At 36.9% G+C, this 20,021-nt stretch overlaps 2 protein-coding genes and 1 long non-coding RNA gene across 11 annotated transcripts; 2 read left to right on the forward strand and 1 right to left on the reverse strand.

The window, feature by feature from the left end:
- The first annotated feature begins 8,271 nt into the window (after positions 1–8,271).
- LOC145032469 (acyl-lipid (9+3)-(E)-desaturase-like) lies at positions 8,272–10,363 on the forward strand. The gene is made up of 2 exons (XM_078981287.1): positions 8,272–8,388; positions 9,138–10,363. The coding sequence occupies exon 2, from the start codon at positions 9,164–9,166 to the stop codon at positions 10,307–10,309; it is 1,146 nt and encodes a 381-aa protein (XP_078837413.1). The 5' UTR covers positions 8,272–8,388; positions 9,138–9,163; the 3' UTR covers positions 10,310–10,363.
- A 730-nt stretch (positions 10,364–11,093) lies between these two features.
- Positions 11,094–14,881, reverse strand: LOC145032470 (putative E3 ubiquitin-protein ligase LIN). 3 transcript variants are annotated; one of them, XM_078981290.1, is made up of 7 exons: positions 13,274–14,881; positions 13,032–13,205; positions 12,283–12,926; positions 12,057–12,201; positions 11,728–11,973; positions 11,338–11,653; positions 11,094–11,218 (listed from the first exon to the last, which is right to left on the reverse strand). In XM_078981290.1, the coding sequence occupies exons 1-7, from the start codon at positions 14,879–14,881 to the stop codon at positions 11,094–11,096; spliced, it is 3,258 nt and encodes a 1,085-aa protein (XP_078837416.1). The 3 variants fall into 3 exon arrangements, with proteins under 3 accessions (XP_078837416.1, XP_078837415.1, XP_078837414.1); XM_078981289.1 differs by having other exon boundaries at positions 12,283–13,202; XM_078981288.1 differs by having other exon boundaries at positions 12,283–13,205.
- LOC145032471 (uncharacterized) lies at positions 11,152–15,891 on the forward strand. 7 transcript variants are annotated; one of them, XR_013677144.1, is made up of 4 exons: positions 11,152–11,265; positions 11,360–11,923; positions 12,024–14,903; positions 15,388–15,891. It is a non-coding gene; the product is annotated as an uncharacterized LOC145032471 (long non-coding RNA). The 7 variants fall into 7 exon arrangements; XR_013677145.1 differs by having other exon boundaries at positions 12,024–13,922; positions 14,005–15,891; XR_013677143.1 differs by having other exon boundaries at positions 12,024–13,618; positions 13,696–15,891.
- The last annotated feature ends 4,130 nt before the right edge of the window (positions 15,892–20,021 follow it).

The following is a 20,021-nucleotide window of genomic DNA, read 5'->3' on the forward strand; positions in this document are numbered from 1 at the left end:
ATTATAATTAGTTGGAGTGGTAAGATCTCATAATTTTGGAACTTTATGAATCTTTGGATCATTTGGTTTGATTATAGTTTTGGATCTGAAGTATAGTTGAGTTTTTGAGCCATTCATGTGATTTTTATCAAGAACCCTTATTTTGACTCATTATGGCTTCAAGACATGCATGTCTGTAAAGCACCAACTTTTATGATGGTTTTGGTATTAGAAACCCTATTGGAGTAAATTAACTAAGGACTTTTTGGAATAAGTGCTTAATAGGAGAATCCATGTCTTATTTAGCCTCTTTGAAACCTAGGGTTTGAGATTTTGATCAAATACATGTATGGTATTTTGGGGTTTACTTACTGGCTTTGGCTGATCGTACACCCTGCATCCTCCTTTACTTATTTTGGAAAACCATTTGAAAATTTATTTTGAAAATTTATTTTGAAAACCAAGGCTCCGATACCAACCTGTAACACCCATAAAATTTAGACCAATTTAAAACATTTCAAAACATTTAAAACCAATAGTTATTACAAATTTGTTTCCAAAATATTCTATATCATAGTTTTTCCCATAAATGGTAATAAAACATGAGGTGTTGTATGATCACGCCATCGCCTTGCCGCGATCCCCTGATGTACCTGAAAAAATAAACTAAAACTGTAAGCCCGAAGCTTAGTGAGTTCCCCTAAAATACCCATACTCACAGTAATACACATATAATCATAAACATCATACTATCGGTCCAGTCAACCATCCGGTTGGAATACCTCAGGCCCACAACCAACAGGTTGGAATGCCAACATACTATGGGTCTAATCATCCTCGGGATGGAATACCCCAGGCCCAGAACCAACAGGTTGTAATGCCCACATATTATGAGTCCAATCATCCTCAGGATAGAATACTCACGGCCCACAACCAACAGGTAGGAATGCCCGAGTTTATTGGCATTCGCACAAAGCAGAGAAGCCCCAACCGCCAAACAAACATGTGCACACATATAACAGATAATCACATAATAGTCTATAGAAAACAATTGATCTAACCGATCATACCACATAGCACATAATACCATCCTATCTACCAGGATAGCGATCTAACAGATCATACTACATACCACATAATATTACCCTACTCTCTAGGATACTGATCTAACAGATTATACCACATACCGCATAATATTATCCTACTCTCTAGGATACCGATCTAACATAGCATTCTACCATAACATAACCAGATAACAATCCAAAGGACCGGCCTTGGTGCCTTAGACCCTTGAGTATAGTGAGGATAACTCACCTTGCAACTGTCAACTCGTAAGATAAGCTCAAGCTCTCGGATTACCGTCCCAAACTCCACCACATATATTCGTTGCAAAACCATACTTGTAAATTTCCAATCTCCCAAAATGTCCCCAGATGTCAACTGGTCAACTGTTGGTCAAAGTCAAAGTAACTGTCAAGGTCAACAGTCCATGTCGACCTCAACTCGTCGAGTACCCTCAGCTACTCGCCAAGTTCCTAAGGATTGTTGTCGTAAACTTCCTTGGCCGAATCGTCGAGTTTCCCTTGCAAATCGCCAAGTTCATATATGTCCAACAGTTAGGAAAACCACATCTGACTCGCCGAGTCACTCATCCGACTCGCCGAGCCCACAGCAATCTTCATCGGACTCATCAAGTCGACCATGCCACTCACCGAGTCCCTTCAGTCCTTCATCCATACAAATGATTTTTAAACCATGCAAAGGCTCCATATTGCAGATCCAACTTCTCAATGCATGCTTATCACGTAAAGTTGCAAACTTCACGTGCATGCAAAGCTCTAAAGCCTTAAAAATGACAAAAATAACCTTACAAAGAAGTCTTGCACTTAAGGGAAGGCTCATACTTTCCAAAGCTGATAACTTTATGGATCTAGAGACCAAGGGGAGTCCAAATCCGAAGTTGCAACTTCAGATCTTGACTCAAGTACAAGAAAGGTTTCCTAGAATCCATCCAAAAGAGATTAAAGATGAAATGAGCCGAGGAGACAGCCTAATACCTTCAAGGGAGTGTCAACTGAAGCAGATCTTTGCTTCCCACGAGTTCCTAGCTTCAATTTACTTGTTTTCCACAAGTGTTTCCTCACCAAGATCCCTCTTCCAAGCTTTAACAAACCAAAGAAACACACACACACACACACGATTTAGGGTTTAAGGGTGCCAAGGAGCTATAAAGGGGAGGCTAAGGGAGGCCAATGATCCTTTAAATAGGGTGCAATACCCTAAAATTTAGGGTTTCATCTGCCAGCTCCTACTCGTCGAGTCCCTTCTTGGACTCGACGAGTAGGTCACTAAAACACGTGGACCAACCCACTACTACTTGACAAGTAGCGCAACCAACTCGTCGAGTAGACCTTGAAATCAAGAAAATTCTTATATAAAATCAATACATGAGAATCGGGGTGTTACACCAACAAGGGCCCAAAACCCCAAGGCCTAAGGCGCCCTGAACCTAAAAGCCCAAAACTCCCCTAGTGAGTACGCTAAAAGTACCATCGGTACGCCCGACGTACTCGAGTGCTTCACATGATCGGGACCATGGGGTGCGTAAGCTCAGCGTACACCTACATATGCACCGCGTACACCCTAGTTGGTCAAACTCATATTTTTAGGTCTTAATACGTTAAGACTTAATGTCCAGCTTCAGATCTTGCCTCCTAGGGACGTCCTTTACAATAAAGTTGGCAACTTTATCTATTTGCATGCCTTCATGAGACCTAATTCATAGATTTAGAATTCCACTTCCATTAAGAGGTCACTAACTCATGCATGGTTGAACTTAAAATTCCAAGATCCTATTTTTATGACTCCATGCACTCCTAAGTGTTCAAAAGGATGGCTCAAATGGTATGGAGTAGTCCATACTCCATATGACCAATGTCATGGGACCAAAAGCTCCTAAATCTACCCACAATGAGATATTATCAAGGAACCATCAATATAAGAACTTTTTACCTCCAGAAACTTGCAATAAAGAAGATAGCTCTGGATCTTGAAGCTCTAACTCTAACAATGCATCACCACTAAGTCTCTTCTTATTCAAAAGCACAAAAGAACACCAAAACTCTCAATAAAAGCTCAAGAACACACTAAAGATGGCTAGGGATTTGAGGTGTAGCTCACAAGAGGCAATGGAGGCGGATAAGGTGAAAACTTTGGGACTTAATGTGTTTAAAAAGGGTGAAAACCCTAAAAATTAGGGTTTGCTCTTGACTGACATACGTCTAGCGTACGCATGGGTACGCCTAACGTACTAAGGTGATACCTTGTCTCATGCATGCTTTGGAGTACGCCCGACGTACCATATTTCCGCCCAGCATACTCGAGTCTAATTGTCCAAACGAAAGGAAATTAATTAATCAACACTTGCCTGACATATCGGGTGTTACAAAATGAGTGAGTTGTCTTCGCGGCATGAAATTGTTGGATAAGGAGCTCATTGTATCCAGTTGTTTCTTTCAGGATCATCGATGTTTAGGTCATGGGGCGTTTGGATTGCTTAGGTTAAGTGTCGATTGTTGAGGGATTTGTTACTTGTTGTGTGTATATATATATATATATATATATATATATATATATATATATATATATATATATATATAGTCTAGGGTGATCAGTTAATGAGTTTTCAATCAACTTTATTTATATACAGACATGGTTCTCATACGGCATACATATTACTATATGCAGATGACCTTTTCCTCACTGGCTCTTCATCTGAGTTACTGACTAGTATTATCTCTCTATTAAGCATAGAGTTTACTATGTCATACCTTGGGGGTCTTCACTACTTTTTGGGTATTACAGCTACCCAATCGGATGATGGGTTATTCCTATCTCAACAAAATTATGCATTTGAGATTCTTGATCGTGATTTATCTACCAAGTTTTATGGATCCAGTCCCCTTGGTGATGATCCCACTTCATATCGCAGTTTAGCCAACATATTACAATACCTTACATTCACATGACCTGACATCACGTATACTATACAAAAAATATGCCTATACTTGCATGATCCTGGAGAACCTCATTTCACTGCTCTCAAACATATTTTACGCTATGTTCAAGGTACTACTGCTCATGGACTTCAGTTATATTCTTCACCCGGTCGCTCTCTCATTGCATACTCTGATGCTGACTGGGGTGAGTATCCGGTGAATCATCGCTCTACATCTAGCTATTGTGTCTTTTTAGGTCACAATCTCCTTTCCTGGTCCTCCAAACGTCAGAACACGACATCTCGATCTAGTGTTGAAGTCGAATATAAGGGGTTGCTAATGCAGTTGCTGAAACATGTTGGATTTGCAACTTACTTCTTGAGCTTCATTATATGTTTGCAGGCTACCATCGGTTACTCTGATAATGTTAGTGTTTTTTACATGTCATCTAATCTGGTTCATCATCAACGCATCAAACATATCGAGATTGATCCACATTTTGTTCGAGACAAAGTTGCCATTGGTCATGTTCGTGTTCTTCATCTTCCGTCTTCTTCTCAATATGTATATATTTTTAGAAAGAACATGTCGTCACCTCTTTTCCTTAATTTTTGGTCCAACTTTAATGTTTGTGAATCTTCTCCTATTCAAATTGCAAATTGCAGTGGTTGTTAGTGTATTATTTGTATGTGTATTTGTATTATTGTTTATAGTATGGCCCATGTATTTGGCCATTTTCTGATTATTCTTGTACCTTGTATATACTATGGGTATCTAATGAAATATAGGATTCATGGGAAAGTATAGTCGACTACAATAAAGTATGTGGTGTAGCTATTGCAGCTACTTCCCTTGCTCTTTTATCTACATTAATAAGTTTTGCTTGTAGCTTTTCGGCTTCACGAGACATAGACATCATATTTTTATCATTGCTTGGCTTTGTTCATGTTAGATGTATGAACATTTTTTCATACTCGAATATAGACAATTACAATAAAATACTTGGTGTAGCTATTGCAGTTGCTTCCATTGCTCTTTTATCTACATTAATAAGTTTTGCTTGGAGCTTTTCGGCTTCATGAGACATAGACATCATATTTTTACCATTGCTTGGTTTTGTTCATGTTACATGTATGAACATTTTTTCATACTCAAATGTTTGCATAAAGGTGATCAATATGTTGATTGTTAATAAAAAGGGCAATCTAAGTTCGTATAGAAAATACGTAAAGAGATTAAGTAATTAGGTTACCCAAGAAAAATTATGAAATTATGAAATTATGGTATGCCAATTGAGTCATCCATTTACAAAATTATGAAATAATAAAAATATGAAGATAAAACTTCAAAAATGGTCCCTGTGGTTTTTAAAAATATCAAGTTTAGTCCCTAAGTTCAAAAAACCTCACAAATAGTCCCTGAGGTTTCAAAACTTTTAACAAATGGTCATTTTCGTTAACTCCGTTAGCTTTTGGCCGTTAAGTGGAGGGTATTTATGTCATTTCACTGCTACAGGGACCATTTATGAAGATTTTCCATATTTATATATATATATATATATATATATATAATTATTTAATTTTAAAGCCCCCCCCCCCCCCACTCTCTCTCTCTCTCTCTCTCTCTCATCTTCTTCCTAACCCTTTTGAATAATACAGTCAAATGAACAAATTTACTCCCTTCTTCTTCACTTTAATCTCCTCCACCAAATTTACTCCCTCCTTCTTCACTTTAATCGGTCACAAAACAGTAATCTTCATTCCTCCATAAAGAAATTGAACCCAGTCATGTTCACCACCAAAGTACTTGAAAAGAACACATAGACTCCATCTAAACCAAGCAACGAAAATAGTGAAATCTCTGGCACCATTTTTGTTTAGTCTCCACTTGCCTTAGGAGTTATGAATAGAAAATCAGTTATGGGTCAATCATGAGATCACCAAAGAAGAACCATTTTTTGTGCTAACCAGCTCAAAAGCTGATGATTTTGATACATATCACTCAAGCCCATAGAGACCATACAATAGGAGCGATGACTCCTTTGCCATTTTTTCAGGCTCTAAATTTTAGTTGTTGTTCCTGAATCTATGTCTACAACAGAGATTCCTGATAAACCTAAACAAAATAGAATATCAATCAAATTCATTTAGAAACTTCAAAGATGATCAATTTTCTATGCCAAACTGTTCAGAATGTTCCATTGATGATACTCAGGTAGAAAACTTGAGTCCTTGGAAAACAAGGAAGGAAGATGGTGAAATCTTTAGCACAGTTTCTATTTAGGCCCAAATTATTGCATATGAAACAGAGATCATTGATAGCATAAACAAACCAAAAGATCTTTTTGTGGCTCTTTTTGATGCTATTGAAACCCGTGAAGAAGATGCTTTACATCAAGAAATAGCAAAAGGCAATGAGATTGATAAATGCATCGATAGAGTGGGATCTAAAATTGAGCAAATAAATCAGACGAAAATAAGAGATGAATCAGATTCTGTTTTCGACATCGATGAATCGCAGCTTACCAGTAGAACAACATCAACCCATTAAAGGGAATCATGATGTGCGTGAGTTTGATATCTCATGGGAAAACAGGTTGGACAACCCCATCGTCGCAGACCTATTTTCGCCCCTTTTAAACCATTTATGGCCATGCATTTGCAAGACGAACCCCACCTTCTAGACCGAGACCCACCATGGTCGTTCATTGATGGAAGATCGTTGGAAAAGAACTGATGTAAGCCAAAATCTTATAGAGAGGGGAGAAAGAATTAGACTGTAGCAATTGGTTTATGGGTTTAGAAGTTGAGAGAGAGAGAGAGAGAGGTGGGACCCTTTAATATTAAATAATTTTTTAAAATAAGGCAAATCTTCATAAATGGTCCCTGTGGCAGTGAAATGACAAAAATACCCTTCACTTAACGGCTAAAAGCTAACGGAGTTAGCGAAAATGGTCATTTGTTAAAAGTTTTGAAACCACAGGGATCATCTGTGGGGTTTTTTGAACTTAGTGACTAAACTTGATATTTTCGAAAACCATAGGAACCATTTTTGAGGTTTTGTCAAATATGAAATTACCTTGGTGCCAAGTAGATAGAACATGCATAGTTTACCAATTGATTCTCCATTACAAACTGCAATGATATGTGATAAAAAAGAAACTCATCTTCATATTTAATAGACAAGGTTCATTTTTGAAAATTTGAAGATTAGTTATTAGAATAATTTATGAAAAGAATTTAATATTTTAAAAGAAAATGACCAAAAGACTATTATATACAAGATCAGAGCTATTTAGTAGCTAATTTAATATAAACATAAATAATTAGACCTTGTGTATATGAAAGATTGATGGTAGATTAAAGATGTTGCAAAAGACAAAGTTAACTGCATGTCCTTATATTAGTTTTTTTTTTTTAACAACAAATGATTAAACGGAAGCCTACTCGCATATTTTAACGAATACCCCGAGTTCGAGCTCCTTTATAGGGTAAACCTAGCCCTCATAGGGGTTTAAGGGAGAATTTTCCCACATGTGCCACAAGTTTAAGAGGCACCCAAATTGGGTTTTGCAGGGATTGAATTCCGACCTCTATCCCCACGTGGGTATTAAACTCAGTACCTCTTTCCAGCTAGGCTCGAAGTTATTGGTTGTTATTAGCTATTTAAGATGAGATTTTCTGCTTCTTTCAAAAAAAAATTACAAAATTTGATCTTTTTATACTCTTAAAAGCATAAAACTTAGTGAAAACTTCATTACAAGTACAACGATTTGACATATTTTCCGAGACAGACATAAATCTTAACAAATCTTTGCATTGATATCGGAATATGATCATCAATATGATAGTCATAAACAAGTGCATCTATGATTCAATCTCCAATGAAACATAACTTCTCGTATCATTATCAAATCAAACATTATTTAAAACATTCACACTAAGCAAATTATCACAATAACAAAATTTGAGTTTCATGTTTGTTATAATCATAACCAACGATGATGCTATTAAGTGCAAAGTCATATGATCGGTTTTTTCTGTCATCTATTCGCCTGAGAAAAGTCATCATTACCATCAATTTGAATTGATTAGAAAGCTGCTAAATCTGAAATCACATTATTGAAAAAAAAAAATCATTCCTAGTTTTTCCGAAAGCCAAGCAAATGTGAAATTTGCCGTTTATAAACAATATACGTGTTTGTTGGACCAATGTTCATTTATCAAGGCTCTTTCGTCAAGCTGATAAAACCTCAAGGGTGTCTTCTGAAACGTTTCTTTTATTTAAACCACCTATCACCTATGCATTCTGAAGGGGATTGAAGAAACAGTCCATCGCACGCAAGGAGATTGAGAGAGTAAACGCTTGTTTCAAGTGAAAAGCCTAGGGCTGTTTAACCCGATCGATTCAGGTCTATAATCTATATCTTTCTCCTTTTGATCCAATCAATGCATGTGCGTATGGATTATGTTTCGATTATTGTCCTCGAAAAAAATAATGATTATCGCGGTTTCATTTTGATTTTCGATATAGCTGCATTATAGAATGATGTATAGATCTGTGGATTACATTCTTCTGCGCTTTCAATTCGGTTCATTTTATTCGATTTTTCCTTTGAATTTGAGCATTTATCTATGTTGCATGTAATTTTTTTTTTTTCACTTATTGAATGAAAATCCAAAATTTTGGCTGTTGCTTGGATTCGAGTTCTTAATTCTATTAAGCACTGAGGATGGAATCTAATGTATGATTGTGTTCTTACCTTGCTCATAATTTTTGCGATTAATGCTTTGGGAGAACTTTTTAGATTTTCTCTGCTTTTCTTAATATAGTCACAGACGGATGATAACTGTTGAAATAGTTTTTCGGCAGTGATGTTATTAAATACCTACTGTTACATCTGCTTGGATGTAGTTTCAATAGGATATTTTCCAGTAAAACGATGAATTGTTTATTTCAATCGACGAATAGATCTGTGAATTACAGTCCTAAGCTTTCAATTCGTTTATTTCATATTTTGTTGTCGAGGTTCTTAAGCTTACATAATCATTGATATCATCGACAAATGGCAATTGCTCAAAGATATAAACACCTGTATATTGCTTTCAAGTTTCGATAAGTAATTTCAATAATTGATGCTTCATATTAAACATCTTGCAGGTTGAAGGATCCGGTGAAGAGGTAAAATGGGAGCAGGAGGATGTATGTCTGTTTCTGAAACAAAACCCGAAGAAAAGAAGAATCCTTTGAAGCGAGTCCCTTGTGCAAAACCTCCTTTCACAATCAGCGATATCAAAAAAGCCATCCCTCCCCACTGTTTCAACCGCTCCCTCACCCGTTCCTTCTCCTACGTCATTTACGACCTTATTATCAGCTTCCTCCTCTACCACATCGCCACCACCTACTTCCACCGCCTCCCAACGCCTCTCTCCTCCCTCGCATGGTTAGCTTACTGGGTTGTTCAAGGCTGTGTTCTCACCGGCGTTTGGGTCTTAGCCCACGAATGCGGTCACCACGCATTTAGCGATTACCAATGGGTTGACGACACCGTGGGCTTTCTCCTCCACTCCGCCCTCCTCGTCCCTTACTTCTCATGGAAATACAGCCACCGTCGCCACCACTCCAACACCGGGTCACTCGAACGCGACGAAGTGTTCGTCCCAAAGCCCAGATCCAAAATCCCATGGTACTCAAAATACCTAAACAACCCACCGGGCCGAATCATGAGCCTGTTCGCCACCCTCACTCTAGGCTGGCCGTTATACCTAGCTTTCAACGTCTCCGGCAGACCCTACGACCGTTTCGCCTGCCACTACTCCCCCAACAGCCCAATCTACAACGACCGCGAACGCCTCCAGATCTGGCTCTCCGACGTCGGAATCATCACCATGTCTTTGTTCCTCTACCGTGTTGCTGTATTGAAAGGCGTGAGTTGGGTTATTTGTGTCTACGGGATTCCGTTGCTGATTGTGAATGGCTTCCTGGTTTTGATTACTTACCTTCAACACACACACCCGTCGTTGCCGCATTATGACGGGTCGGAATGGGATTGGCTGAGGGGGGCGTTGGCGACGGTGGATAGAGATTACGGTGTGTTGAATAAGGTGTTTCATAATATTACAGATACACATGTAGTGCACCATTTGTTTTCAACGATGCCTCATTATAATGCGATGGAGGCGACGAAAGCTGTGATACCGGTGCTTGGGGAGTATTATCAGTTGGATGAGACGCCGTTTTATGTTGCCATGTGGAGGGAGGCGAAGGAGTGTTTGTTTGTGGAAGCGGAGGGAGAGGGAGGAGGAGTGTTTTGGTATAAGAATAAGATGTGAATTAAGTAATTAAAGATTAAAGATTAAAGATTAATGATTAAGGAATTAAGGTTAGGTTGTGTTTTTGTTTTTGTGGTTGTGGTTTAAATGTAGTGTTTGAGTGTTTGGTATTTTGTTAGTTTAATGAACATGGAGTAGTTCCTTCTTTTAAGACAAGTGTGAAACAACCACCAAAGAACTTTAGGTCCATCATTGAAAAGGTCTCTCAACCAAACCCGTATTATCCATGAATTCGTGTGGGATGCAATTACATTCCGTAATTGTACAGATAGTATTTAGATGGTGCCATTTTGTCACATAGCGATAATGATATGTTGTTGATGTTAATGGTACCTTGTACTTGCTTAAAAGTTACGAATTTATATTTTCAAAACGAAAAGATTTATCAATAAAGTCATCATATTAAAATTGGCTTCTAGTAAAATTATATTTTCCTAGTGTTTGTTGCTCACATTAATTACGTGTGGTTGTCAGTTAATTTGATTTAAAACCTATATAATTAGAACAAATCTCAAACTTCTGTGGCTACTTAATTTATTATTTTACTAGGAAGAAAACAAAGGTCGCACGCAACTTAAAAAATGTACACATAAAAGAGTAATGGTAGAGTAGAAACAAGATGAATCCAGTCAAAAAAAAAAAAGAAAGGGAGAGAGCGTAGCAGCTTAGCTATATACACATTTACAGATTAAAATCAGCAAAAAAAAATATGGATGGCTGTAGCCTGTAGATAGAGGTATGATCTCAAGCAGAAAATTAGAAAGGTCAAGTGCATAAACCAGATCTATCTTCCTGACTGAGAGTGAGAGATCAAGGCATACAATTGTTTTGCAGTAAAGCTTGCTTCTGAAAGGTTTCTGAGAGGAGCTGCAATCTCATCGCCAATTGTCATCAATACCTCCATGCAATCTGCAACTCATTTGTCAGTCTGTCTATTCATTACACTTTACAAACTGGTAGGGATTCATTCTTGTCACAAATAGCATGGTTAATATTGATATACTTTAAGTTGAGAAGAAAACACTAACCTGGGATTTTGCTAAAATTTAGCAGAGACGCTGCAGCAAGAACCTTGTGCTCTACCCATTCACTATTTTCAATGGTTTCTTTCAGTTTTGTGATAAGAACCGAAAAGGTAGACGATTTTGCTTCAGAATCAAGTAAAAATGAAGCAAGTGAAGAACTTAACCACACCACCGTTGTCAACCCCACCTTCATCATCTCCCTATGTCCACAACTCAAACCCTGAGAAAGCGATTCCAAAAACAACTTCTTTCCATCACCAATTAGAGATTCCGACAATTTCATTAACCAGTCTTCAACAGCCTCTTCCTCCTCAGTATCCTACATTCATAACCAATTTCACACTCGTCCCAAAACATATACTGTAATACTTGCAGAAAGAGAGATCAAATTACCATCAATACATTGTCTTTGATTGTGATTTTATCGTCTGAATCAGGTCTATCAAAGAAACCAGCTTTCTTTAAGATCCAATCCTCTGTCATGACCTTCCCAGAGAAAGAGATTCGCCCTCCCAAGATAAGGAGTGCCTTGCAACAAGCTTCTCGCACCTTTTCATTACAAAGGCTGGCATCCATAGCAGATGAAATGGTATCAACAGCTTCCTCTCTGTATATACTGTACTTCTCTTGTTGATCCACCTGTTAGTTTGCACGTATGTTTATAACTAATTTTAGTATCCTCTCAACAGAAGCAAACAGGTTAAACAACAAACAAAGCATACCATTAGGTCCAGGTGTAAAAGGAGCACAGCAACCACGGGTTTTTGCTCTGGTGAACAGCTCTGAAGAAAGAGTAGCAAAATGTGCATCGAGCTCACTATACCTTCCTTGTGCAAGCCATTTAAGAAAAACTGGACATCTTTTCTCCTTGAGTTCACAAACATGGACAAATGTTATTAATTTAACAGAAAGAAGAACACAGAGGTTTGAAAGTTGAAACTGAAATACCTGTTCAGACAAATGAGATCAAACAGCAGAAACACAGCATTTGCTCTTGCTTTTACTACCTTACAGTGAAGCAACTCAAGCAGACACTGCTTCTCAATGTGTCTAGCCACATGATTCCTGCAACTAGGGTCTACTTTAATACAGTGGGACAGCAATGCAGCTACACGTGTCTTCTCATCCAAATTTCCATACTCAAATCTTTGAATGAGAAACTGTAAACCCCCGAGAGCAAGTAACTGTTTGGCATTTGCTGTATTTTCCTCTGTGCCAAAATCAGTAAGAAGCTGCTCTAATATGAAAACAGTTGCTTCAGCTTTATACTTCTGTTCCCCATGGCTTCCTGTGGGCTGAGAAGCAGATTCTAATATCTCCCTACAGTGCTTTGATTTCCAGCCATCGATCACTCGCTTCAAGATAAAGTTTGTGAATGGAACAAAATGGGATTCAAGAGTTTTCCCAGTTACAGGACATGTTGTGTTGCCTTTATTAAACCATTGTACAATAGCTTCACGCTCATAGGTTTGACCAGTCTCTATAGTCACAGGATCTTCAAAAAGAAGTCCAGTTAAAGGGCATACATAATCCTCAGGGGTATTCAAGTAAAAGCACCCTCCTCCATCACCATATGGCCTTGTTTTCATTGGCTTCATAAAAAAATTAGAGAAATATACTTTTAGGGTGAATAAAAACAAAGGGCATAAACCATAAAGTTTTGCACTTAGGACCAATGTTTGTTTCAATATAATTACCGAAAAATCAGGATATTTTGCATCATCTAAATCAACAGATTTCTCGGATTGTTGCAGTGCGAAAACATATGTTGCTAGCCTCTTGAGAGTAAGTTCATTGACTTTTGCAACTGGAAGTGATTCCAACATTTTAGTACTCTCCAAAGCTTCTTCTTTTGCTATTATTACATCCTGCTACAATGGAGAATATTAAAGTGAAACGACTAATGACATGCTGAATCAAAATCTAGGACTAAACTTACCTGATAAGGTACCACATCCCCTTTAACATCTAAATCTTTGTATATATCTTCTTCCAGAGGGTATGCCAATGTCCTTTTATCTTCCACTACAGACTCATCAAAGCTACATATATCATCATCTGATCTTTGTGAATATTGATAGTCTTCCACTTCAGCAGTTACTGGCTTATTCATCTGCCCAAATACAGAATCATATAACTTCTTGCTGACCATAGACTGTGATGAAAATGGTGGGCTATCCTCATGCTGAATCCCCTGAACAGAAACAGATGGAGCATGGATGGAAGGAATTGAGGGAGCATCAACACCATCTGTGAGCCAATCTTTATAGTACAATGCAAATTGGTAAGTACCCGTATCCAAAATCTCATTATACACTTTCTTAAGTTGCTTTAGCTTCCTTGTATTCTGTGGGTCATCAGATAAAGATTCAACTTCTTGGTTATACCACTCTTCTAGATGTGATAAATGAGGGTGAAATACAGTTTCCCATAACTCAGGTACCAATATGGATCGAGCTGCAGATGGTGAATCACAGAAAATCTGCAAAAGATGCTTAGCTGCTATCCGTTCTTTCTTTTGTAACTGATATACCACACTTAAGTACAAGTGGCCACAAGCTGAAAGAATGGAATTAGGAATTCCGGAGGTAATTCCATCCTTTAGATCATTTGCATTTAGACCTGTGATCACACTAAGCTGTAAAGAAGCTTTTTTGAGCTCTTTTGTAGTGGCGCGATTATCTGCAGCTTTTTCAACTGTTTCTATGGCTTGATCAAGATTCGATATAACTTTGCTTTCAGCAACTATTTCTTCTTCTAGCTTAGAAAAATTAATAGCAGCAAAGCAGTTGTGGTACATTGATGTCCTGAAATCTTGATCTTTGAGAAAACTTTTAATGTAACCACTCAAAATAGATGTCATTGCTTTGATTGCAATGTCATCAAGAGCTACTTCGTGTACAGATTCAATATCAACTGGTCTTCGAACCTTAGTGTCCTTGTTTTGTGTGCTTCTGTTTGATCTGGTAGATGATGAACCAGGTTGATTCACATCTTTCTGATGATTAACATAGCCATTATCAATCTGAACATCTTTCCCTGAGATGTCCATGTTATCATACTTCTCTTCTTTCTTGCTCATTGGAGGGCTAAACACTCCATTTAGATAAATATCTTTGTACTTTCCTTTATCTGGTCTTCTGTCATTGACTTTCTGCTTGCCTTCTTTGACCTCAACTATCTCATCGAGAGAAAATGGTTGTGATGAATCGATACTGTATCGAGGAACATCACGTGTGTCTTGAGAACCTCTTCTAATATGTCTTTCCCTAGTTTCATTCCTTGAACCTCTATCTAGTTTTTCCCTTTTCAGAACATCTACTGATCTCCTGCTCTTGAGTTTATCAGTTAAGGGAGATTCAACACGCATATCATATCTACGGGTATCTGAATATGCCCTCTCTGTCTTTCTCAAACGGGTTGAAGGACCACGAAGCGGGTGGGTTGGAATTGATGTTACGGGTCCGGAGGAAGCTCTAGTCATTCTCTTTGAGCTACTGCTTTTGAAACCCTCCTCTGTAAGAAGATCCTCCAGTGACATTGCCATTTAGAAAGGTTGAAGCTTTTTGGTATGAAATCCTGTTTGAACCAAGAAGACTCGTTTCATTAAACCAATTGATAAAGTCCACTAATATACATCTCATTCATATATGCAATTCAATAGACGCAGGACTTCTTGTGTATATGATAGACAAAGATAATATAATATAAAAGCTTGAGGAACTACAAAATGTTCAAAGGGGGGCTAGATAATTGGTTATACAATCCACTTTCGTGACCATGTTGCCATAAAATATTAAGTGAAAGGTTGTATAGTTTGTATTACAATACTCATGATCTCTTACAGAAGTGCTAGCATCAAAATTTAGGTGTAAAACTACTAAAACTAATCAAAACAAATGAGGCCCTATAACCTTTAAAACCAGTTTAGTCATTTATGCATTTTCTCAAACACATGATGTGCACTTTATAACTTGTACAAAAAAATTGAATACTCGTACGGTTAACTTTGATCTTCTCGGTACATATAAACACGAACTGAACATACCACAGGAACATAAAACGGTTTCCAGCAAAGCACTTCCGATGATCGGAGAGGAAACTGCAAAATTGAGAAAAGGGTAACAAGAAAAATGTAATATTGGCGAAAATTTTGAAGAAACGAGTGAGTAAAGGCGATTGGCTATCAGATATAAGAAACGGTGGCATGATTAAGACAAATGGAGATGCAGACAGGGAGGCAATAGAGAGTGAGACAAATGGAAGACGACAGAGCAAGTGTGGTGAAAGTATTAAGAATGAGGTTATGTTGCCGGCCGAATCAATGGCATGTTTGAAGTTTTCCTAAGTTTCGAGAAAGCCGACCTCATCTCGGTCGTTGTCGCATTGTTCTTCAAGTGTGACCAGTTCGGCAGTTGAATTAAGCGGACTCATTTCACTTTATATGTAACCTCCCTCTGTTATTTCTCTTGTCATTTTTTGTTCTTTTTATGTGTTTTTTAGTTCATAAATTATTTTTAATTTGAGTATATTTTACTTTTTTATTTTTTTATTCTCTACTATCTATTATTTTTTGGTTATTTTTAATTTTTTATTATCATTATCGCTATTATAGTTTTCATTAACTATTTATTATTGTTTTTAAAATGTTTATATTTTATAAAGCCTTTTTCCATATATTCATATTTAAACTTTTAAGAATGAACATACACTAACATCGTCTGATAAGTTTATTTACAAACGATATATATGTTTGTGAAGGAGTATACACACGAATGAAATGATTGATCAAATAAAATCAGGTATCAAAAAAATTAATAAAAAACTAATTAATATTTTTTTCTTGGTTAATTTTACATTATATAAAAATCTAAACAATCACTTCTAACTTAGAATCTCTCTCTATCCAAATGTGGCAAAACATTCGGTTGAGATATTGCGTAAGAAGATTTGAAAAATATGAAAATGAATTTTTTCATTAATCAACAGTTACATCTTTACTTTTTTTTATACAAAGAAGAAACTAAGAACGAAGCTACAACCAAACAATTTGTTATAACAATTCTTACTACTTATTGTGTATTACAGTAATTACTAACTGTATTCACAACTTTGACCAGTTGAACTTTTAACCCAAAATATAAATATTGTTCCAATATCCCCTTTCAAGATGGACTTTTAAAAATGTTTTTTAAAAGTCATCTTGGATATGATAGGCTGCAACTTAGAAAAATGTAGAAGCTTTGTAAAAATATCTGCTAGTTGATTGGAGGTATGGATATGCATGAGTTTAACAGTTTTGTCCAATATTGTGTCCCTTATAAAATAACAATTCACTTCAATGTGTTTTGTCCTTTCATGAAAAATGGGATTATTAGCTAATTGAATCACAAAGTCATTGTCATAGAAAATAAAGTAGGAGTAGAACATGGAAAGCCAAAATCTCGTAACAGATGTCTTAACCAAATAAATTCTGAAGTAATAGAACCCAAAGCCCGATATTCGTCTTCTGTTGAGCTTTTGGAAACAATACATTGCTTTTTAGACCTCTATGATATTAAAGAATCTCCAAGGAAAACACAAAACCCTGTTATAAACCTTCTAGTATCCAGACATCCAGCCCATTTTAAATCACTAAAGGCTTTTAATTGTAAAGAGGATTTAGCTGGTAAAAATAATCCATGTCCTGGATTATTTCTTAGAAATCTAAGCAGGTGATGAGCAGCTTAACAATGATATTTTCTTGGTTATGACATCCCTTGACTCAATCTATGAACAACATAAGATATAGCGGGTCATGTAATTGTAAGATATAACAATCCTCCAATAAGTCTTCTATACTGTGTGTAACAACGTAAATTTTCAAAACAATTTTTCATTTTTCAAATAACATAAATCTTATTCAATATTCTCAAATCTCAAATTTAACAAATGTCATCATGATAAAACATATCCCAATATCATAAAATAAATCTTTTGCCAGTGTGTACGGATCATGTCGGTGCCTTCCCGCAATCATCGCTAGTACCTGAAACACATAACACATAACACTGTAAGCATAAATTCTTAGTGAGTTCCCTAAAATACCTCATACAACACATACACCACTCAAGGCCATAACTCTATGGGATCTTCCGATCCATATGTCTCAGGGGACTTCCGTCCCAACTTTGGTAGACCTTCTGGCCCTACCCGTGTGACCTTCCGGTCCTCATCATCTTGACCTTCCGGCCCGTACACTGTTAACCTTCCGGTCCATATCATGGTACTCTTAACATAGCATAACACATACATATCATTTAGCAACATATATCACATACTACGCATAGCATATAAGACCTTCCGGTCACACATAGTTACCACTCTAGGTAAAGTATAGTGAGAAGACTCACCTCTCATGATGTCTGGTAAACCTTCTGGCTTGATAACATCGATCGAGCCTCCGCCTAACACATAAGGCAAACATCTCTAATTAATACTTTCTCTTGACCTCATCCCTATAGAATGGGTAGAAGACCATTCTACCCCTCCCTGACCTCTCTTGAATTAGTATAACCAAAACCCTAAGGTCAACTGAAGTCAACTCTAGTTAACGGTCAAACTTTGGCCAGACTCGTCGAGTGCACTCAGGTGACTCAGCGAGTCCATGCTTGTCCTCTGAATCCTCCTAAGGTCTCACCCGACTCGTCGAGTTAACCTTTCACTCGACAGGTTACCACTGGTCACGAATCGCGAGACAACCCATCTCGACTCGGCAAATTTCCTCCATGGCCACACTCAAATGACTTTCTGAGGTCAAATATGTTTCCACAACATATAGATCTGACCTTCTAACACCCAATGGTCACGTAAAGGTCCAAACTTTATACACATGCAACACACATATATCTCTATATGGTGAAATAGCTCTAAAAATGGCATCCCAGATTCATAACTCCAATGGAACTGCATAAAGCTGGAACATTTGCGACTCTCTGGACCTCTTAAGGTCCAGATCTAATACTTATTCTACATTGGGACCTCATATGCATCATATACTGTCCAAGAAAGGGTAAAGAAAACCCTAGATTCAAGAATTTTTCACAATATGGAAGAAAGGGTCGAATTACTACCTCATAATGGAGATCCTTGCTTGAATGTCTCAGAATGGCATCCTCCTTTGGTCCTTCTAACTGAATCCCTTCTCTTCCTTTGCAAAATCACACCAAAACACTTGATTTCATCTTAAGAACTCTCCCTTGGCTCCAATGGCGGTTTAGGGTTTCTCACAAGAGATATGAGGCGCATCCAAGGTCATAAGTTCCTTTAAATAGGCTCCAACCCTGGAACTTAGGGTTTTCTCTGCCCAACACCTACTCGGCGAGTCCATACTTAGACTCGTCGAGTCCTCTCATTAAATACCCGCAATCAACTCGACGTGACTCGGCGAGTCAGACTCTCAACTCATCGAGTCCCTCCTAAATCCTCAAATTTTGAAACACAACCTAACATACTCGAAATCCCAAATGTTACATTGTGAAGGATCTTTCAAAATTTCTCCTTCAAAATCTGAAAATTTATGTCTAGGATCCATTGGGTAAGAAATTGGTTTTGCAGCTAACATTCTTATATCTTGTAATACATTAAGGACATATTGTCTTTGTGAAATAACATTTTGTAACGTCCTGTTTTTAGTTTATTATTATAAATAAATAAATAAAGGCAAGTGCTTATGCTAAACATATTTATAAAATTATCATAAGTTATATATAAATATATAGTAGCAAATTTGGTGTTACAAATAATCAAAAATATGTATAAAAGATTTGAATGGTTATATGGTTTAAATAGTTATAACTAAATTTAAATATAAAAGTAAAAATATATTCATTTTTAGAAAAACGTTATGTAAATAAAAGTTGTACTAATCAGAAATACCTACGAGTGGAAAAAAAGAATGTTGAAAACGGAACTCGTATGAAGAAGTTACAAACGTTTGAAGATGAAACATAAAACCTCGAAGTAAAATCTGGCAGCTGACCATTAGCGAGTGGCGGTGTGTGGTAGGTGTCGTTGGAAATATGAATCGACTTCCTCTAAGGTCAAGTTAGTTTCAGTGCCCGTAAGTGCAGTATTTGGTGCCAGATTTATGTCAAACACGTAGGAAATCACTAAAATGTTAATGGAGAAGTTAGGCCAAGAATATTTTAATCACAAGTTTTTACCTATAAATAAGAGGATAGCTACCTTCACCTCAAGAATTACAACAAATATTGTTCTAGTTTGGATATAATTTAGAAGCAAAAACCCGAGAGGCTATCAAGAGAATAAGCTCGAGAAACATACAAGTATCAATGGTTCATGTTCTTGTTCTGCGATTAAGGTGAGTTTTACTTTTCTATATGTGATACTCATGTACGTAGTTATCATAAGGCAAGTTCATGTTGAGATACGATGATAAATATTATTTACCATTATTTACTATTATTTACTATAGTAATTATGTGTAAACATGTTATATGTGTAATTTTTACTGGTTGGCGATAAAAATGTTGTGTTATATATTATGTATTAGTAAATGTCATTACTATGTTTATTATATGACATGCAAGATGAACTACTATACTTAAACAATAAATTTTCTAGGATTATTGTAGTTAAACAGTAAATATTTCAAAATTACTGTAGTAAAACAGTAATTATTTTTA

This window comes from Lactuca saligna, chromosome 2, assembly GCF_052625555.1.
Source record: "Lactuca saligna cultivar CGN05327 chromosome 2, ASM5262555v1, whole genome shotgun sequence".
NCBI lineage: Eukaryota > Viridiplantae > Streptophyta > Magnoliopsida > Asterales > Asteraceae > Lactuca > Lactuca saligna.